The 23,009-nt window shown below is 37.9% G+C and overlaps 1 protein-coding gene across 1 annotated transcript in view; it reads left to right on the forward strand.

The window, feature by feature from the left end:
- The window catches only part of LOC139138180 (solute carrier family 35 member E1-like), a 30,518-nt gene extending 12,827 nt beyond the window's left edge, over positions 1 to 17,691 (forward strand). The window contains exons 4-7 of the mRNA XM_070706436.1: positions 506 to 631; positions 5,059 to 5,304; positions 9,949 to 10,081; positions 10,723 to 17,691. Of these exons, the coding sequence (XP_070562537.1) occupies positions 506 to 631; positions 5,059 to 5,304; positions 9,949 to 10,081; positions 10,723 to 11,000 (783 nt within the window). The 3' untranslated portion in view covers positions 11,001 to 17,691. The remainder of the gene's footprint in view (positions 1 to 505; positions 632 to 5,058; positions 5,305 to 9,948; positions 10,082 to 10,722) is intronic.
- The last annotated feature ends 5,318 nt before the right edge of the window (positions 17,692 to 23,009 follow it).

Raw genomic sequence — 23,009 nt, forward strand, 5'->3', positions numbered from 1 at the left:
TGTGAGTAACGTCTACATCTAAAAACTACCCAGTGCTAAAGTAAAGGGCGAAATCAAGCCGAAAAGTTCCAAACTCGTTGCAATGTACGAGCCCAGGTTTGCATGGTTAATTATTCGTGACGTTGGTGGCGGCAGGTTCGCTGATTGGTCAATCGTAATATCCTCTCTATGGACATAACCCGGACTGTTAATATGATGAGTCAAGAGTCAACCTCCTGTCTGAACACAACAATTTAAGATTTTGTGTCAGTCTCCTAGCCAGTTGAATGTGGACTTTTGAAAAGGATTTGCAAATCAACAGGAAACATATCTAGTCTTTTGTAAACTGGAATGAAATATGAAATTGAATTTTCCAGTCAAATTATTAATCATAAATCAAGTTCACTGCATTTCTACTACTCACTTGCGATGAATTTGGTACATTTAGAGACAGAAAAGACAAATCACACAGTTGCTGGTACAAGAAATGTAATTAAATTTTGTGATTTCTCTTTCTTTTTTTCAGGCACTGAGAGACACTGGAGTACATCATTTGAGATTACTCTTAGTGATGGGTCAGCTAGCTTGCTGGGGAATGATTCCAATATGGCTATGCACAGATGTGTTAAGTATCATGAATGATCAGAGTATGGTAAGTCAGTTATCTCATATAGACAGTGGTATAGACACTTACATAGACTGATATAATCACTCACATAGACAGCAGTATAGATACATAGTGGTATAGACACATACACATTGGTATAGACACTGACATAGTGGTATAGACACTTACATAGACAGTGGTATAGACACTCACAATGGTGTTATAGACACTCCAGCTATCTACACATGTATCACACATATATTTATGAATGACCAGATAATATTGTAAGTTGGTCATCTCTTAACAGACCTCATTGTGGACACTAACCTGTCTGTGCGCGTGTGTGTGTGCGCGCACGCACACACACACACACACACACACATCATTATAAATGACCATAGTGTGGTTAAAGTGGACTATCTCTTATCGACATTGTTGCAGCTATTGACCAGGGTGTGTACACACATACATGTATCTATTGAATGATCAAAGTGTAGGAATTCATCTGTTGTCAGCTTTGTTGTAAATATCATGGTGCTCCCCTCCCCCAACACACACATACATTCATTTGTAAATAATGTTACAAAATATGTCGTGAAAACTTCCTACTACAGTTATTCTAATTAATGTATAAATGGCGGCAAGATTATTTTGTTGACTCTTTAAGAACACAACTTGTAATCCATTTCTAGTTAAGGTTGTAAGACACATTTTTACCGTTCAGCTGCCACAGCCAAAATCTTAGACTTGATCATGACCCTCAATGGTATCACTGCACACAACAAGAGACCAACAGGGAAAGTAAACCAAGATAACTAGATGTGTGGTCCAGATACAGCCATGATAAGTGCTGATCTCTGGCAGTGATATCCGTCACATGTAATTCAGTGAAATGAAATCCTTTGCACTACAATTATTCCCCAACTGTCGTTTTGTAATATGTGTTAATGCTATGTAACTGTTTCAGTTTCTGCCAACTTCAAAATGTAGGACAAAAAACAGACGACAGTCATTAGCAATACAGAATTGACTATCCCATTGTTATTCATGCTTCATAGACAGATATTTATATCAACTGTGAAATGGAACACATAAAATTTATGATGGCTAAATTTGTCAGTAAAATTAAAGTGCCTTACAGCATATCAGCAAGTATTAATAATTACAAACTTATCAGTGAAAGGGATCAGTTTAATTTATAATTCTGCATTAGTTTACATGGGAACATTACAGCTGTGAAATGAATTCATTTTCATTCTTGTTAAGATAAATTCTTTAGGACACATGGCAGAGTCACACCATTTAGATATCATTGAACTGATGAATGAGTGAAACACTCTAGATGAACTATGTAGCAGAGTAGGGTTCTGAATTGAATTTGTTTCAAAAATATCTGAGCTTTTCCAAAGGTTGGTGAATTGAAACATGATGAAGGGTTCTCTTATGGAACGAAAACAATGTCATTTTGGACTCTTTGATTTAAGAACCATTTGTGTCTGGTTTATCCTGGAACAGTCCTTATTTGCATGTGTACAAATTTTAATTATTTCATTGTTGTTTTATGAGTAGAAATTGCAAAGGAAAACAATTTTAAAATTGATAAATGAAACAATATCAATTTCAACCATCTTTGACCGATGGGTCACACTGAGATATTGATTGCTAACAAAACAAGGTTGATAGAATTGAAATCCGTATTCTATTACTACAGCAATCATGTTACGTGAACCAAGGCATATTATTCTCAACCCCAAATTTTGAACATTCATCCAGATTGTAGAAGCAACCTGGTGGTATAGGAACCTTTGTACCTAGATGATCAATGATAATTGCTCAATTTTGAATATAACACAAGTTCTATAGTACATGTCAATGCATGTCCCTATCAAAACAATTAACATGGAAAAATATAGCCCAGGGCAACATGCTTGTAAGTTACCACGGACACCGTCCGGGGGGACTTATAGGTTTGGTCATGTCCGTGCGTGCGTGCGTGCGTCTGTGCGTCCGTCCGTCCGTGCGTCCGTGTCCGTTCACAGCAGATATCTCAGAGATGCCTGGAGCGATTTCATTCAAACTTTGCACAAGGATAGTACCCTACCCCATACAGATGCACGTCGATTTGTTCCACAATGCGATCAAATTTGGCCGTGTTAGAGGACTTTTTAGTTTTCACCTCCATAGACTCCCATGTATAAGGCAGTCACCATAGACTCCCATGTATAAGGCAGTCCATAGACTCCCATGTATAAGGCAGTCCATAGACTCCCATGTATAAGGCCAAGAAAAATAAAAATTTAGTTTCTCATCGTATTCATATTGCAAAAAGGATGCAGTGACACAGTTTTTAGTCCCCACGGATGAAGTCCAGGGGGCTTATAGATTGGGTCATGTCCGTCCATGAGTCCATCCGTTAGTCCATCCGTTCACGCAGATATCTCAGATATTTTGACAAAATGTCACATGACCTTGGTGACCATTTTGACAAAATGTCACATGACCTTGGTGACCCTTTACCTCAAATATATATATATGTCCATAACTCAGTAACCACAAGTGCTACACCCTTCATATATGGTATGATGGGACAGCTTATGACGCCACATATTGTACCTCATTAATTATGTGCATATCAAATTTTGAGCAAGCCAATAGAGCTAGAGGTCTGATTAGTCCCCACGGACACCGTCCGGGGGGACTTATAGGTTTGGTCATGTCCGTGCGTGTGTGCGTGCGTCCGTGCGTCCGTCCGTGCGTCCGTCCGTTCACGCAGATATCTCAGAGATGCCTGGAGCGATTTCATTCAAACTTGGTACAAGGATTACTTCATATGTCATACAGATGCACGTCGATTTGTTTTGTGATACGATCCAATATGGCTGCCAGGCGGCCATTTTATTACAATTTTTTCATGTACAGAGCCATAACTCAGGCATGTTTCAACTGATTTTATTCAAAGGTGGTACAAGGACATTGACCAATGTCATAGATATGCATGTCAATTTTCTTTGTGATACGATCCAATATGGTCGCCGTGCGCCATTTTATTACGATTTTTTCATGTACAGAGCCATAACTCAGGCATGTTTCAACTGATTTTATTCAAAGTTGGTACAAGGACATTGACCAATGTCATAGCTATGCACATCAATTTGTTTTGTGATACGATCCAATATGGCCGCCGTGCGGCCATTTTGTTACGATTTTTTCATGTACAGAGTCATAACTCAGGCATATCTCAACCGATTTTATTCAAACTTGGTACAAGGACATTGACCTATGTCATAGCTATGGATATCAATTTGTTTTGTGATACGATCCAATATGGCCGCCGTGCGGCCATTTTGTTACGATTTTTTCATGTACAGAGTCATAACTCAGGCATATCTCAACCGATTTTATTCAAACTTGGTACAAGGACATTGACCTATGTCATGCACATGCGCAATGATTTGTTTTGTGATACGATCCAATATGGCCACCGTGTGGCCATTTTATTACGTTTTTTCATGTCCAGAACCAATGTAACTCAGACATGTATCAAGCGAATTTATTCAAAGTTGTTACAAGGAGATTGACCAATGTCATACATATGCACATTTATTTGTTTTGTGATACGATCCAATATGGCCACCGTGTGGCCATTTTGTTACGATTTTTTCATGTCCTGAACTACAACTTAGACATGTATCAAGTGAATTCATTCAAAAGTATCTTTATCACGGACCTAATGAAGAGGACTCTATCCTCTCTGAGGACCTGTATAATCAAAGTACCCATTAACAAGTGGGGACTGTGTCATCAACGATGACTTGTAATTTAAAAAAGACTCCCTAGGGAGGTCTCGTCATGCAGTCCAAAGCAATTTTATGCACACATCTTCAAAGGGGAAAGAAAATATGAAATAGGCGCTTAGTTAGGTAAAAATGGCAAAAATATAAAGAGTTAAAAAGACATGTGAACAAACTGAATTCAGTGCAGTTAAGCACTACCGCCCTCTAGAGTCTGGCGTTGCCATTGCCTTCATCTAGTAGTCATTCAAACTGGTGTCGTCAAAAATTTGTCATATTGCATATGAAGCTTTTTAAACATGATGGATATTTTACAATGTATATAACCAAGTTCAATAAAGAATTATCATAGTCAAGACTAACACCTTGTAGCATTTTGAGGTTTTGGAATATTGGTCAGTAATTTGAGACTTGCAATATTTCTGTTGTTCCAAAAGTGAGTGCGTTGAGATATAAAGAAAAACCCTGGCAAATGACCGCCACAACCCTAATTATTATTAATGATTTACCACACTCAACAAACATACCAGACCCATTGCAAAAACAAAGTTGTTTAACCCTTTCAAGCTTGACTTTCTGGTAACTTACCAGAGTTTGCCATATATATATATATACAGGGGTTTAGACCTGAGAGAGATAAAGGACAAGTTTTAAGTATATTTTTTTCTTTTTTTTTCTCAGTTACAAACAATTCAGTGGATTCCAACGACATTCCTTATATTGTTCAGTGGATTCCTTAACTTTCTTCAAAACATCGTCGCATTCAGTGTCTTGTCATTGGTCAGCCCTCTCAGTTACTCAGTCGCCAACGCCACCAAACGAATCATCGTCATCACATCTTCACTGATACTTCTGAACAATCCAGTGACGTTCTACAATGTCCTCGGCATGATGGTTGCCATATTTGGAGTCCTCTACTACAACAAGGTGAGTGCCAATAGATTCACCTCAACATGGTCTTGCCATCAAGGGGTCATGGGGTCATGGGGTCACATTATCATCCCATGTACTATGATGTAGGGTCATAAGGTCAATGGCTGATTTTAATTTTTGTACTTCCTGACACCCTTGAATTTGTCAGAAGATCTGTATTTTAGAGGTTTATCCAAATAAAGTATGTATTCCTGTTTTTTAAAGTTAATAAAAATGACAGCAGTTAGTTATTTGTGGGAAATAATTCTGTATCAATACATTGTTATCTAGTAAAGTGTATTTAATATAATGTGAAATGAAGGTAAACATGATTTAGAAAATAGTTGTTTAATTTTAAGACAATGACAATCAACTCTTTTGTAAAGTTACATCTAATCATTCCAATTGACCCATCATCATGATTTCACCTCTTTCATTCTAGCCACACTTCACAAAATCTTACAGCATGTTTCAGACGTAGTTTTAAAAAAGTAACATTTTTCTCTCAAAAGTAAAGTTGATATGTCTTTTCATTAACAATGCAAAGGTCACATTTCTTTCAGGTGTGAATAATTAATTCGATATAAATGATCAACTTTTCTCACTTTGTAGCTTTCTCTTGATGTTCTCTTTTCCTGACGGGTCATGACCCTGTGATGTCATCAGTAAATGTGTAATGTTGACGAAGATCTTCTCTTGTATAATACTATGATGTAATCAGTAACTGTGTGCTGTTTATGTCTGAGAGAGTTGTGATGCCATCAGTTCTTGTGACCTATCTCCTTCCCAACAGTCACGGTCAAAGTCAGATGCAGTGAATGTGGTGAATACAGGGACAGATGTCCATGCCTTGTCCCATTAAAAGTATTGTTACTGTAATGTGTATATTTAGCTCCCACCAGATGACTTTATTTGTCGCTGAGTATTCCTGGATGTTGAATGGGTTTGTGTGTGAGTAGTTGTGTATACCTGTGTCTGTCTGTGTCTGTCTGTGTATGCCTGTGTCTGTCTGTCTGTCTTCCCATACATGTCTAGTTATATGTATATAGGTGTTCAAGTGTCAGTACCTGTCATTTTGTTTGCATTGTGGCTGTTGTGTGCATATGTGGTTGATTTTCTCACTTCAATCTTTCTTTATTTTGAAGCTTATCACATTTATATTCACTGTTTGTTTCTAGGGACATCAGTGTGTTATCCTCTTGAAGTTCATAACATTATTGTCTTTTGTGAAAGTCTGTACGCGTTTCTTTCGTTTCATTTTCATGTCACACTTTCTCCTTCACATCAAATTAAATGACTTGTTCTTTCTCCAGCACAATTCATAGTAACCTTTGTGTTTGTTCTCTTCAGTGAAGTGGCAAAGAATAAACACTACAGAATTGACAGTTCAATCTCCTACCTTTCTATCTCTGCACGAACACACACAATACAAATCTATAAACAGTTGTTTTAGAGCTAATACTTTAGAAGTAACTTTACTGTATATGATCACCATATAACAGATGTTGATGCACAATCTTCACAACTTAGTAGATTTATGCAGAAATCTTTGGATGATGCAGATATACATAGAAATACACACTGTGCACTGAGTATGGCATGTGTTCAGTGCACACTCCAATTCCAATTTCAAATTCAGAATGTCTAATTGCAAGTCAAGGTCTCCTGCAACTTTGCAAGGAGAATCATTTCAAAATAGTGAAAATGAAATCATACGGCAACTTTACTATCAAATTACGATAAGTCAGAGAAAAGTACAATTTTAATCAGCACTATAGCTTCTGTGTGACTTCCAATGACTTGTACACTTTACAAACCCTTTCTAAAGGGCTATACTAGCATGCCTACTGTCTCCTGAATGAAATAGCAGACTTGACTTGTAAGCAAACAGTTAGATTTTGAAATTTCTCGTTGAAGGTTACCGACCTTCCTTATAGATTGTAAATGCCAGTCATTAGTTCCAAAGAAAGACGATGTTTTGTGTTTGAAAAATAAATTGACAAGTATCTGGCAGTTTGCTGTTTTCCCTCGCCTAATGTTGATAATAAAAGTTTTTAAAAGGATGAAATCCGCAGAAATTACATCTTACTGCAATTGTAGGAAAACTCTGTTTCTCAGAAACTATGTTTAATGCACTCTTTTGAAGCGTAGAAAAGTTTGATTGCATTGTAGTTTACATCATAGAGGGATGCAAGGAGCTTGAAAATGCAACTTTTTTCTGAACAGGCTTTTTAAAAGTAAGAGAATAAAAAAAGCACACTCGAGGCAAGAGAAGTTGGCCACATTAGTGTCACCTCACTTCAAAGTTCATGTGTACTTAGTGTGAGCAGATTTGACAACACACCTATAGTGTTTAACAATTCCGGCTTTTTAAAAGTGAAATTGAGCCAGCAAAGCCGGCTTGAAGGATGGAGCCATTTCCATAGGAGCTAACCCAACCACAGAGTTTGTAAGTCAGAAAGTCGTGCCTCTGTACATAGAAGTTGAGTAAATACAACTTCACAAAATGGCTTTAACACAAGCCCTTTACCTCTCGGCCATCTTTTCTTTTTCAACTTTTTTTGAAAATTCTATTTTGTGTTCGCTTTGGAAATTTTCATGTGAAATTGAGCATAACTTGTATGGTTCTCTTAAGACTGACCAAAATGCTTAATCGTTTTTTTATTGGAAGCGGGCGTTTGCTTTTGATTTTGTTCAGGGCGTAGGTATTGCCGACAAGCCTATCGTATGAACCAAACGAGATGCTCTCAGACACGCATGTTTTAGCGTTGGTCAAGACAGTCATTATGTGATTTTTATTGCTTTTGATTGAGAGTACCGTGGTTGGGTTACTAATCCAGCGGAGAATGAAGGACATGCTTGATGGAGTGCCATTGAATACAGCCCTGCTTTCTTTGTCTATTGTACTCGTCTCAAGTGTTTGACCATCTTGAGGAAACACAACATATACACAATGAATACGGCTAGGGGGAAGTAGAACCAGACTGGGGGCAAATCGCAGCCTTAACTTTAAAACCTTTGCAAACCATATTAAAATAACTCTGATTAAAATTCTCCAAATACAGACTGCTAGACCTAAGCAGCTTTTACAAAACCATAAAAAACCCTAACACGAATTTGCTGAATTAGAAATATGCCTACGCTACTGCAGATGCTGAATTCCTGAGCCTGTCTTTTTTTTTTATCCAATGTGTCTTAAGTTTGCTTTAGGTGTACCAGTGTTTTCAAATCTTAGCCACAACGTACAAACCAGGTTGAGTTTTATTAGTTTTAGCTGGACCAATTGTTGTCTTACTGTGAAAAAACATTGCTATGTATAGCATAAACATGGGTATTAACATTGTGTAATAGAATCAATATTTGACTTGAAAAAAAGGACCACTGACATATCAAGTATGCGTGCCCCTGGAGCCTCTCTTGACAGGCTGTCAGTGAAACCTGTAATCAGGAAAAATGTTTGTGATAATCTCAAACTGTTTTCATTTGAGAAATATTTTTTTCACAACCATGATATTTGATGATCATTTCATGGTTATTGACAACCATGATATTTGATGATCATTTCATGGTTATTGACAACCATGATATTTGATGGTCATTTCATAGTTATTGACAACCATGATATTTGATGATCATTTCATGGTTATTGACAACCATGATATTTGATGATCATTTCATGGTTATTGACAACCATGATATTTGATGATCATTTCATGGTTATTGACAACCATGATATTTGATGATCATTTCATGGTTATTGACAACCATGATATTTGATGATTATTTCATAGTTGACAACCATGATATTTGATGACCATTTCATGGTTATTGACAACCATGATATTTGATGACCATTTCATGGTTATTGACAACCATGATATTTGATGGTCATTTCATGGTGATTGACAAATATGATATTATGGCTCAGTTTGGCTGTAACTTTTGATGTATTTTGCAGTGTGTCTTTGCATTTGTGAAAATGCAATTTCCTGTACTACTGAATTCCATTCAAAATGTCTTGTGCTCAACTTTTCAACACTGTATATGCAATGTCTATTGTGCATGTTATTGGTGACAAGTGTGTTTGGCCAGGGTTAGAATTCATTTGTCAACATATATAGGCATATTATACACACTGCCTTGTGTTTGCCAGGCCAATACTTTGTACTCCAGGCAGGAGATGAAAAAAGTTTTTGTCCTTCAAAGCAAAAGTAATGAAAAAAATCCAAAGTTATAGCTCAACTATTGTCCCTATAATCATAGAACTTGTTTGATTTTATATTTTAACAAGTTATCTTATTTCTGCCTCAGCATTGGTTGGAATCTGGTTGATGTTAATGTTCACTGAATATTTTTGTCTCAAAAAAGTTCAAATAATGTATTTGACAATCTGTAGCCAGGCCTGTCATGAGGTTAAGTACCCCAAAAAACATTACTTAGGGTGTGATGTAGATGTAGTGACGTATCTCTAAAGTTACCAGTAAAAAACTATTACGAAGTCAATGATGTTTTTTTCTGAAAATATGCATGTTTCTTTCTCTGTTTTTTTCCCCACCTTTCAGAAGTGCATGTCTTCTCAGGGTTGCCGGTGTATCTGCTCTCCTAAAAAATTCTTTTCACTGTATCTTAGCGTCTGTACACCACTTTTTTGCCTTCTAGGTGGCGTACAGCCAGAGAAAAGCCCAGGAAGAATTTGAGGGTAAAGATGAAAAGGGCCGAACACAGGACGAGGAGAGTTCTTGGATCTTAGTTTCACCATCCGATGTAGCTTTGTCCTCCTATCACCAAAGATGTGAGCTTTCACTTATTTGTATTTTTGACTCGTTTCTGTTTTATCTTTTTTTCTCTCTCTCTCTCTCTCTCCCACTTTCCAGGCTAAGTATGAAGCCAACCGGGCCAAGAAACTCCTCCCCATGTATACCAATGAATTCCAGACTCTTGATCCAAAGATTGGCGGTAGTCTTAGGAGAAATGGACTCTCTACTGGCTCTTTCTATCATCTGTAAAAAAAACCCCACAAAAATCCGCTCCAGGTGCTGCACTGTGTCGGGAGAAAGGTGGCGTTTTGCACATTGTGGTAGTTGTGGTGTGTTGCTTGCAAGGTGACAGATGAACCAGGCTGCAAGATTGCAATGCTGTGCATGTACTTCTTGAAGCATGTGTGTTTGGACACATGTGACTTTGGTGTGATCTAACACAGACTAACCCTATTGCATGACATCTCTTGGCGTGTGTTTGCTAGTAACATGGCTTGCTCAATGCTGTCTGAGACTACACTCTACCATCTTTGCATCGTAACTAACAACTGTGAAATGCATAACCTGTGTTTATTGTGAAATTTTCTTCTCCCTTTCATTTTCTGATTTGATTGCTGTAAATGAGTAGAAATGCTCCTTCATTTTTGTTTTTGCAAACACTCTGTATCTTTGACAGCCAATTCACACCTTGCTAGTATTAATGAGACCAGAAATGGCTACCTCACTGTTCACAATGGATCAAGGAATTCATATGAGGCCGGCGGTTTGGTGATGAAGGACATTCCATCGACGTCGTCAAGTGAACACAGCGGTTACGGATCTAGCAATCATTCCGGTAGCGAGACGGAAACAAGGAGAGGATTCCACCGAGAACGGAAAGAAACTCCGTCAGTACTTCACGAGAACCAAATCATGGACCAGGAAAAATCTGTATCAGTTGATATTGACTCATAATTTCATCATGCTTTCACACATTGAACAACTACTTATTTATAATCTGGGGGTGTTTTTGTCATTGTGCAATAAGTGTTGTCATTTTCTGACATAATGCTTCGTCTGGTTGAAGGTTTTTTATTGAGCTTTGGGAGCTGTCAACTTAAAGGGGAGCTATCAACTTTTCAGCATTATCCTGGGGGAACTTTAGAAGCCTGTATAAAGGGGAAACCAAAAAGTGATTGATAACTTGTAAAGACTTATGAGAATATTGTAAAACTCGAAAACCATGACAAGAAGTCTTGTGAAAATGTGCATGTATGTGTCTCAAGAGGCTGATATGGCTTGCAATTCACAAGTATCCAATTCAGATGGCTATAGACACCTCAGCGTTTATTAGGGACCGTAGATAATCAAAACATGTGCACGGCAAACGCGACTTCTGTGTTTAGGGGGAGAGGGTTTGGCTGTATTTCGATTACGGTGTGCAAAAATTGTTCTGCATTGGTTTTATATCGTAACATCTCGCTACATGCAAAATATTGCTATATTGTTTGGCGTGTACCAGACCAGTGCAGCACTGACACTACAGCATTCTTCTGATGTAAATGTGGTTCAGTGTACCCAATCATTTTGGATACACTGTTTCATTTGATTCTGTTGGTTGCATCATTGAGTTGGCTCTGAGCCGGGGGTGGTGGGGACGTATGCGTGAGGTATGCTGATACAGAATGAGGCTTGGTTGGATTTTCGCACTTCCAAACTTTCGTTTAGGGGGGGGGGGGGTGAGGCCAAACACAGTTGCTTGCGTTTATCATGTGCATGCTTTAATTATCCATGACCCCTGAGTTACTTTTGTTATCAGTTATGTTAGAGACACCAAAATAAAAATAGGAGAGTTAATTTGCTTCTGGCCATTAGTTGATATGCTTCACAGGTAGTAATGAAATACTGATTGTAACACTGTGGTCTCTTTTGCTTTGGAGTTATACCAGTGTGAATGAACCTTGGAGGGCAGGGAGATCTCCAAAGTTTTCAATATTTTCCATATCACAGGGAAGGTACATATCAACATAATTCGTCTAGCATGAGGATTTCTGATAATGTATTGCTTAGCAGTGATATTTTGATGGTAATCTTGTTGTTATAAAAGAGATAAAGAGAACATATCAGACCTGTTATCAAGAGGTCAGAAAACAGCAAAAAGCCACGCTTTGCATACAGCTTCTCCATCCCCCTCCTCCCAAGGTTTCCGTGGACTATTTATCAGAAAGCCAACCAACCACTTTCACTGGGGAAAGATTTGAACATCTCATTTTTTGCGGTAGTTTTGGTAACAGAGATTCTGATTGGCTGTCTTCAATATGACATCAGAGAAATGTTGCCTGGCATTATGAACCATTCATCTTTGGAATGGTGTAGATATACTCTGATACTACTTTGGAATGGTGTAGATATACTCTGATACTACATTGGAATGGTGTAGATATACTCTGATACTACATTGGAATGGTGTAGATATACTCTGATACTACTTTGGAATGGTGTAGATATACTCTGATACTACATTGGAATGGTGTAGATATACTTTGATAATACTTTGTGCAATAAGATATCAGGATGGACTCTACTTGCAGTCTCATTGCTACCATTGGTTTCACTGTGATAAAATTTGTTATTAATATTTTAAGATAAATTGTAACTCATTTAAGGGATGCAATGAGTCCATCTGACAAAAGTGTAGAGGACTTTGCGACCATAGCAACAAGTGGTAACTGATAGATGCTTGTCAGTTTCTTCTAATAAAATGTTATTTTTTATGAATGACTATTGACTCCTTATACTGAAGTGCCCATTTTTAGAGGGTTAAACTACATTTTTATTCAAAAAAGTTTCCATTTTGAAATGAGACAAAAGGATGAAATAGGGTACAGCTGGCAGCATTCAGATTCTACACACTGAGTAAGAAATTCACCGTGAAGTGAAGTGATTTGTATTTGAACAAACCAATCAGAAAGCTAACTGATAAGATCATTTGTATTTGAACAAACCAATCAGAAAACTAACTGATAAGATCATTTGCATTTCAGAAAAGAATTCATCTCTCTGTTTCATGGTTGATTTTGCTCATTGCATTTGATTTGAAATGTACTGGTATCACTGCTGAACTTCTTTTAGACAAAATGAAATCTGTCACAGCTTTTATGCTCTCAAATTTCTGTTCAGCTGTTTGCACTTGTTTGACGTTTATATCTTTTGTTTGTTGTAGTGTGATCTTTGTGTCCGCATGACTTGTTCCATCATTACCTCCCTAAATGAAAATATTTATAAAAATATTAAACTTTGGAAAACAAAATTCTGAACTAGAACAGAATCTGTTGTGTTTGCGATGATAAACCATCTGACTTGTTGACCCAGTGTTCAAGATTGAGGTAGTTTTTACAGTGACTGTGGTGGGACATAGCTTGTGTAAGGATATTGTAGTATGTGGCATTATCATGGGAAACTCTAGCATTGGTTGACTTGTTTATGGTAAAATAAAATGGAAGAAAACATATTTTATTGTTTTGGTTTGTTCTTTGTATTTAAATCTGTTGGAAGAACAGTGAAAATAACATTTTGGAAAGTGTTGTTACTTCCAGCCCACTGATACTTTCAGTGTGTACACGCTGTGTGCCTGGTACTCACACTCTCTGTACCTGGTACTCACACTCTGTGTGCCTGGTACTCACACTGACAACACATAGGCAGAGTCAGTGTGACAGAGAGTGCAGTGTTTGATGGGAAGTACAAACACAGGGAAGTCATTTTCCCACAGGGCAATTTCTGCGGACGACCAATCACTAGCTTAATCTGCTTGTACGTGATCCTGTGGGAGCAACTTTAAAAGTATATACTTGATTTTATTTCTCACTAAAGACACAAGTAATCCCAGAGTTCACTGTGTGGCACTGTTTCAATCTTGACCATAAGGGTTTTAGTTCTGTATTCTTATTTGATGGACCAAAGTGTCCGTGGTATTGCTTTCATACACGGGCATTTGATAAACATGATATTATTTTATTACCAATGTACGGTGAAATGAGATGTGACTGAATTCACATCCAGAGATGTGACTTTTTATTTAATAGACCAGTATTTATTCCATACCACTTTACATTTTAAAGTAAAGACAGAAACATCTCTTTATCTGAGTATGATCAGGTACAGTGTAATCATATTAAACATTTAGAAACATTTTTAAGTCAAACCATGATGTTTGTGATGGAAACAGACACAGCAGATGACCGTGCAGCTTGGCTATGGTCAACCATCATGATTTGAAATGTGCTTCCTTAGTCATAGCAGTCCAAGAAATGTGCAACTTAAAAGCTTCTCTGGAGTCTCTTTAAAGTTTTCGGACTGAAATTGTAATTATTGATAATTATTGAAACTACAGTATATAACAGATTCAATCACCCCGCCTCTCATCCCACCTCATTTTCCATGTAGATTGGACCATGAGCCCTATAGAAAACACTAGGGATGTACCATAGTCTAATGGTTAAGGGGTTGAATTGTCTAGGAGTCTCCTCTGTAGACAACAATACCAATTTCAAACTCTGAGGGCATAGAGACAATATTATTGAGATGATAGAGGTTGTGGGCTGGTTTTGCTCAAAGTTTAAGAATAGCAATGAGGGAAATGGTTTATTTTTACACAAGTACTATGTAAATCTTCAGTGTCATTAATGCCCTTTAAAATGATGTATTTGTAAAAAATAATATATCTGTCATTCATGTTTATAATAGTATACATTGTAAATATATACTTACCATGACATGGTATTTGAGTTCATATGGAGTTTAATTTGGGGAAACTGTGGGAAAGCATATTATGGGATTTGTAGAGAGATAGTCATGTGATAGCCAGGGAGCATCATGTGACAATGTCATGTGACAGCCAGAGCTTGTCATGTGATAGTTCAATAATTGAGATTTGGTATCCTATAATTTATTGGGTTGATTTAGACAACTTTATTATATTTTTTGACTCAAAAATCTGATAATTGTGCAATGATGTGAGACTAGTGTAACACATGCATCGCAAAATCTGTAATATTTTTAGTGTCATTAAAATATGATATTTCTGTTTTGTCAAAAAATGAATAATGCTTCTCAGACATTTTGGTGTTATATTTATTCCAAATTTAACCCAGGAAATTTTTAGTGGAATGTCTAGGCTACTGAGATGCAGATATTGAATTGTGACACCAGTAGACATAGCAGTGTTCATAAGAATGGTACAGATGTTGGGCATTTTAAACTTTTGATTAAGATTGCCAGTAATCATGCAGATAGGATAACAAAGTTGAAGTTGACACTGTTACATGAGTCTTGTCCATTTTCTACTGAATTCAAAGGTCATTTTCACATCTCAGTCCTTGATGTTGTCAAATGTGGGAGAAATGTGGAATTGATTGAGTGTGTGTCTCAGAACTGTTTGTATCACATTTAATTGCTCCTTCACGGACTGAAATATTTATGTTTGCATTTGACTGTCACATGAATGACAAAATCTATTTCAATTTCCTGAGCAATGAACAATTACAAAAAAACCTGAATGAATTGTCTTTTGATATGTATTTCAATAGTTTATCTGATGGTACAATTAATAACTGCTTTGCGCACCATAACAACACTGGGTCTAATATTCCCTGTGAAAACGAGAAGGATTTCTTAGGGGGCCTCACACACCTCTGTAAATCAACTGGACCCCCTAGCATTATATTGATGAGTAAAATTAATCAGTGTGGGCCCTATGTCCTTCAGACTTGCCTACTGTGCCTGATTTTAATGATTTGATTCTGGAATTTGTCACACATCTGGAAAGTGGTCTTCTATGTAAGGTTGTGGTGTTGAAAGTAGCAATCCTAAACACTGTATACAAACTGGTGCTGTCATTACTCCATAACTTGTAAAATTCTTTTCCAGTCTTTCAAGATTAACTCATATATATATATACTTACATCTCTCAATGAAGTACATCTTCCATGGACTCTTTATTCTTCTGATTTTTAGTTCAGTTGATGCGATTGTTGTGTTTTTGCCTCAGAAGCTTCTCCTGTTATAATTGTTTGTTTTAGGTAAATGTAATTTGTGTATAGCAGCTATACATGCCAGGGTATTTGACTGGACAAAGTACAGTCATATTGAAGTAAGATATGCTGTGTCCGGACAATGAGGGAAATATTAAATGGAAAATTGTTAGTTTTTCTCAAGTGTAGTAACTTTTGACAATTTTTATTTCAGTGTCAATGTCTTTTTTAAGTGATAAAATGATAACTGCAGGGTTTGATGATTTTTAGACATTTTTGTGTGAAATATCAACCACAGTTTCTTGTTCTACTTGCCAAAGCAAGCTGAAATATATTGTACTGGATATGTCAACACAGCCTGTACTTGTGTTAACTACATTGTTATTGTTGACAGATGAATTCTGCTCCAGACTAGAATTCAAATGTGAACAATGCATTCTACATGTACAGATGCTGTGGATGCTGTGTTGACAAGCTAAATAGTTGGTGTCTCAATATGCATTTGAGGGAAGAACAAAAACTTGAAACTGACATAAAAAACAAAAATGGTGAAAAAATCATCAATAGTTAGGGCCACTGGCCTTCCAGCAACAATAGCTGTAATGTTTATCAACATTTTCATTGAACTTTGTTATGCAAAACAACAGCACCTTCTCATTTCTTCGTTAGCACTGTGTTGAAATACCAAGTATTTGGCTTGCCAAGACAGTGCACTGTGTTGAAATACCAAGTATTTGGCTTGCCAAGACAGTGCACTGTGTTGAAATACCAAGTATTTGGCTTGCCAAGACAGTGCACTGTGTTGAAATACCAAGTATTTGGCTTGCCAAGACAGTGCACTGTGTTGAAATACCAAGTATTTGGCTTGCCAAGACAGTGCACTGTGTTGAAATACCAAGTATTTGGCTTGCCAAGACAGTGCACTGTGTTGAAATACCAAGTATTTGGCTTGCCAAGACAGTGCACTGTGTTGAAATACCAAGTATTTGGCTTGCCAAGACAGTGCACTGTGTTGAAATACCAAGTATTTGGCTTGCCAAGACAGTGCACTGTGTGCAATAGGCAGTGTTATCGTGGACAAATTGATTTAGTGGTCAACAATGACATTACACACATAAGGGGCCGAGTTGACAAGATGAACTGTCGGTACTTCAAAATGTATTTGTAGTAAAACAAGAAACTATATTACGAGCAGAACAGAACTAATGGAAATAGAAATTTCAGCAAATGGAAGTTCAGTTTTTATCTCAGTAACCATATTTTTTAAGCAATTCTCTGACCTCTCTCAATACAATAAAATTACACAAAGCAAGTTGAAAGAGACAAACTTGCGTTGATTTCTATGTAAATAAGCTAGATTTCAAATCAATTTCCGATGGACACCTCAACAGTGACATTATTATTAGCCGTAAATGGTGTTCACAGATAGCAAAATACCTGCAACCAGCTGGGCTCTTTTATATTACCCAGGTTACTATTTCTAAGTATTAAATTTTAGTTTTTAAAGACAAACTACTGCCCCACATTATTTTCCTTTTATTTATCTGCACTTTTGTTGTGTCAATGTAAATTCAGATAGAGAGAACCTTTTAAAATGAAGCATTAATAAAATTTAATTTATCTATTGTCTTCAATTAATGTGTTTGTAATGCTTTCAAAGGACATCTTATAGGCAATGTACCAGTAGCTGTAACTGTTGATGAAGGATATGAACCTTTCATTGGGAAGATATGACTATGGCAAAGCAGCTGGTCAAAATTAATGAATAGCTGGTTAGTTTGTCCAGTGTTCCAGATGAAGACACTGCTTGTATCCAGGGCACCTCCTTATAGTGTTAGTCTGCTATTATTCTGTACATCCACACACAAATCTTAACACTGAGGCACAAATCTTCTTGCTTTGAAAATCATTTAACAGCTCTGCACTAGTGTGCCTTCCAGCCATTTCAAGACCTCTGAGTTCATCAAATTAACTGTAGAAATTACTGAAACGTTCATGGAGTTGGCCACATACCACTACATTTAATAAAACCAAAAATTGTTATCATATTAAACGGCGTCAGACAGAACGCTTTTGGGTTAGTAGCATGCAAATGGGCTTCAAGATCACATATACACTGTAGCCATTTCAGGCCATCAAATGGGCTTCAAGATCACATGTACACTGTAGCCATTTCACGTCATCAAATGGGCTTCAAGATCACATATACACTGTAGCCATTTCACGCCATCAGTCAATGTCAAAGACTCTTCTTAATCTGAGATCCCATCTGTTTAACCTTGTCTGGAGAAAAGTGAGGAAATCCGTGCAACAAAGACATATGTCACGCATTTTTGACAGGTTCGACATTTTGGCTTCTACAGCACTGTACATTCTTGTCTTCTTGTTTTGGTTTTTTAACCGATGATAAACCGCCAGGGGGCTAATCTAATTGGTTGGCTGAATCTCACCGTTATAATGAAATAAGACAAATAGACCCCCTAAGTTACTATGAATATTGACAATCGACCAATCAGATATAACCTTCCGATCAAGCTGCACATCAGCATGGATGCGAGAAGTGGAGTAGGGAGAGCTGCAAACGGCTATTAACACTGCCATATTGCCATACTTATCATTGATCTAGCCATAATTGTATACTAAAAAATAACTTATTGGTTTGTGAATCTAACATTTAAAACTATGTTTCCCGACAGTTTCCTGGGGCAGTCATCTACCAACCTGACTCGCATGAAACTCTGGTGTACGTGTAAACTTAACTTTATTGCATGACCAGAATGAAAAACATTGCGGTGAAAAATAGGGCAGCATGTCGAAAACTTTTATCTTTATTTTTTTGCCCAATGTGATCTAAAGGAAACGGAAAGAAAATTAATTTGTGTCTTCGTGTGGGAAATTTGGGGAGGAGAGGTTTAGAGGAGTGTGTAAAACAGGGTAGTTCGGGTTACTGGTCACATTTTTTCCTTCAAGTCATGAGATTGAAGATGTACTTAGAAGCTCTTCAGTGTGCTTTTAAGGCAAATATACCACATACCTGTACTTGAAAAACATAAACTCACAAGAAAATTGCCACCAAAAAAATTTAAGTGAGTCAGCTTCCTTGTTATTGGCAAGTATTTTACTTCAAGAAGTACAATGTGTTTCTTCAAAGACAAATTACTAATTTGAGAAATATTGCTATCAAATTTATTGAACAACCACAAAATTAGTCCGTTTCGAAGTGAATGACAGCCAAGCGCTAAATAGCTTAACCCTACACATCACCTTGTCTCCTTCTGAAAGCTTTAAATTTGGGTGAATGTTATTTCTTTTTCCAAACAAAGCTCCTTCAGGTTGAAGAGAAAGCTTTATAGTTGCCAATGGTTGCCAATGGTCTGAAAGTCTAAACTCCTGTGCGCTAATCCTAACGTCGTACTGTCAAGTGCATGCGGTCAAGGGTAATCCCCCTCACATGATTATAATGTGCACTGGGAGTTACAAACTTGCTCATCGTCAGAACGTCAATTTTATTGCCATGACAATACCGCACTTCGTACCAATGACAGCCTAAAGTAGTTCAGTACCAAAAAAAAAACCACTCTTGATCGTGTTTGAACTGAATGAATGTATCACAAAGCTATCGACTGAAGTTTTTGAAAGCTTTTTTACTACAAAAGAGTCCCGTGTGTCGCGATGCAGGCGATGCTTCCGTCGCCGGCCAAACCCTGCACGCCATGACTGGCTGTCAGAGTGCATCCACCCCTTGTAAGATCTCGCACAGCTGTGGGCACAAAGGGCGTGTTTATGATTAGCGCCAGAGGGCGTGGTTAGGCTACTTGCAAAAGTGTTACATCATGGCTTCAGAATTCGGCACCTTTTGGCCGATAGAAGTCGGTAACCTCACAAAACTGGGCGCTTTTCAGAGACAAGACAATATGGGAGATGTGAAATTTTCATCTTGTTAGCAAGCTAAACAATTTAGTTTGTGTCTTTGAGACAATGTTACTCTCTATTGACTGTCTTGCCAAATCCTTGGCCCGGGGGCATGAATAGAGCCGCTAATTGTCGTAATTGCAGCGAAAACGATACAATGACTGCCAGTGACAATTGAAACACCGACAAGTGTGCTTTCATAAAGAGGTATGACAAAACTGACAAACAAACGATTAAGATTCCAGCAGTTAAACGCCGTGATGTGAGAAACATTACACTTATTAAAGAAAACTTGTCAAAAGGGTCATCCTTATGGTGGCCACTAATTATACGCTTTTGTGTCAGTTTGACTGAAACAACAGCTAAGACAGCCTTTGGGACACTTACGGCTGTTGTGCGAGTCACGCCACTTCAACAGGTGTTATAACATGACTCGTTTCATCGAGAACACCGTCCGTCGATTATCGGACGAAATTACTGTTTGCCTGACTTGCATTTGTCAGTTAAAAAGTCACCCAAGAAACTATCTAGTCAAATTCTGCTCGTTTTTGTGCGCAGTTTAAAAAGCAAAACAAATCAAGATCATTATTACATGGAGTTTTGAAGAGATTATTCTCATATCCTTGTGAGACAATGTCTAGCAAAGGTTCCAACAATCCACATGATAATAGTCACCGATATTGATGTCAGTATTACTTACGCACCATACAGTCACTGATATCACTTTACCCATCGTATCTGTTTTGATGTACACACTTCTCCTCAATGGAAATCACTTGGCATTAATGGCGCCCTACATAAAGCAGTGGAGCGATATAAGTGACGTTCAACTCGACAACGATATCGTGTCCCTTTTCTACTTTTTGGACTCTAAGAGTTTCCAATCGGCCATTATTGGACAGAAGGACCAATGGAGAATTTGAAATGCACACCACCTGGCCGGCTCTCCGCTGACAAACTGTCAAAAGAATGCCTCAACATCGGGTCAAGTAACAATTGAACTTACATAGCTGACAAATAACTCTGTTTTTAACATCTCGATGCTCATTTTAATGAGTACAGATAATGGACCAACCACGTACCTCTCAACAGGGCAGTGCAAGATATGGCAGTATCAGGCCCCGATCAGCCCGTCATACTTTCTTTAAATTCTGTAAAATTTCAAACTAGGACGTGAATGTATGTAGTCACGGAGTTATTCCTGGTAGAGTATCCACTGCTCTTCAACTGGCCTCAGTCCTGAATATCAGTGTACAGACCAAGGGTTTGTTACAGCGTCTGCACAGTCGCGAGGTTTTAGAAATGTATAAAATCTCAGAAAAGATCGAACTGTCGTCTGATCTGTGCGCAAATGTATTAATACGCTTATCAAAAAGACTTCAGAGTTGTGAACATTATCGGGAGAAATAAATCTGTTGTTTAACATCGTAAAAGGCATGCAAAAATATCAGATCCCTGTCCATATTTGCCGCATTGTATTCTTGCATGGAGACAGAGCTACAGTACGCATTTGTGTTAACATATGTACTGACAATACCGTCATGGAATACACGCCCTGTCACACACAGACATCTGTTCACAACATCACACACTTCCATTTCCGCAGCATTGCCGCAACACCGAGCTCAGACCTGGTCCGTGACACGGTGACAACACTGTCTATGCCGTCTTTGCTGACACAGATCTTTCCAACGGTTTGTATAGAACGGGCTGAATAGACCCATTTGAAGGAATGGTGTCTTTTCCTTTGTATACTTACTGATGTAGTCTTTCTGTCCCAAAAAAGTTACCGGTCACTTTCTGAATTGATGTACCGGAACAAGTCAACAAGTCAAGTCTAGATGTACTAGAAACAGTTGGAAATTGTCTGATTTTAACGTGGCGTGACTGAAGAGAGTCTGCGAGTAGGGCCTCAAAGTTTTACAACGTGTGTGTGCGTGTGTGTGTTTGTGAGAGAGAGAGAGAGAGAGAGAGAGAGAGAGAGAGAGAGAGAGAGAGAGAGAGAGAGAGAGAGAGAGAGGGCGCGCACAGGGAGCTAGGGAGGGTACATATGAAGGATGCAGTAAAAACATGTTTACCTTGTTTCTCTACTGTCTACGATTTCACACAGATTCGAAAGTTGAATTAAGCCAGCCAAGAAAACGTAACAAGATAATACCCAAAGACGGTAAAGACAGTAAATTGTGTTATTTGTACTGTACACAAACACTTCGTCTTGTTTTCTTTGCGTTGTTTTCCGCGTCGACCTATCATCATCAACAACCAAACACAAAAAAGGGTCCGCGTTGTTTCTAGTGCAGTCTGTGTGGTGTAAAATATTTGTAAAGTAGTTGTGTGGCAGTTCGTGCACAGGATCGATTATCCATCGTCAAACATTCAGCCATGTAAGCTTATAACATCATCGACAACAGAAGCCAGAGCTTCTACTGTCTATGATAACATACACAAAGCATTGTTTCTATCGTTTTTACTGTCACGTGGGGCTTTTCTTCCCGCGGATTATCTCCGCTTCCCCGATGACACCCCCCCCCATTTTCTTGCGTTGGCTCCTTGATACATGGAAATCGACGTATTATTGCATGTTTGAAGACGCCATACACTAAAGATGTAAGATACACAATCATACTGCAGATCCATATGTACAAATCACAGTCGGAAATAGAGAAATATTTCTTCGATAATTCGAGTCTTGTACGTCTTGCAAAGCCCGGCCTTCTCGAAACGAAAATAAATGTTTGAATTTAGTGGATTGCGAGACAAGTCTCTTCCAAACAGGATCAATCATCAATTAACAAGTTGAGAAATGAACGAGTTTGTCCGTACTTTCCAGTTAAATCAACGTCCATCCCACAGAAAACAAATGATTGGCGAGGTGTGTGTCGAGGGCAATTCTTCTCGGGGGGAATAGGCAAACATAATACAATAATTACTGCGTTGACCAATATCAACACGATACACTCACAGAAAAAACAAGTAAAGAAAACAAACCAAAGGAATATGACAACAAACGATTTGCAAGCACAACAAGGAAACACAACGA

This window comes from Ptychodera flava, chromosome 8 (genome assembly GCF_041260155.1).
Source record: "Ptychodera flava strain L36383 chromosome 8, AS_Pfla_20210202, whole genome shotgun sequence".
In the NCBI taxonomy this organism is placed as follows: domain Eukaryota; kingdom Metazoa; phylum Hemichordata; class Enteropneusta; family Ptychoderidae; genus Ptychodera; species Ptychodera flava.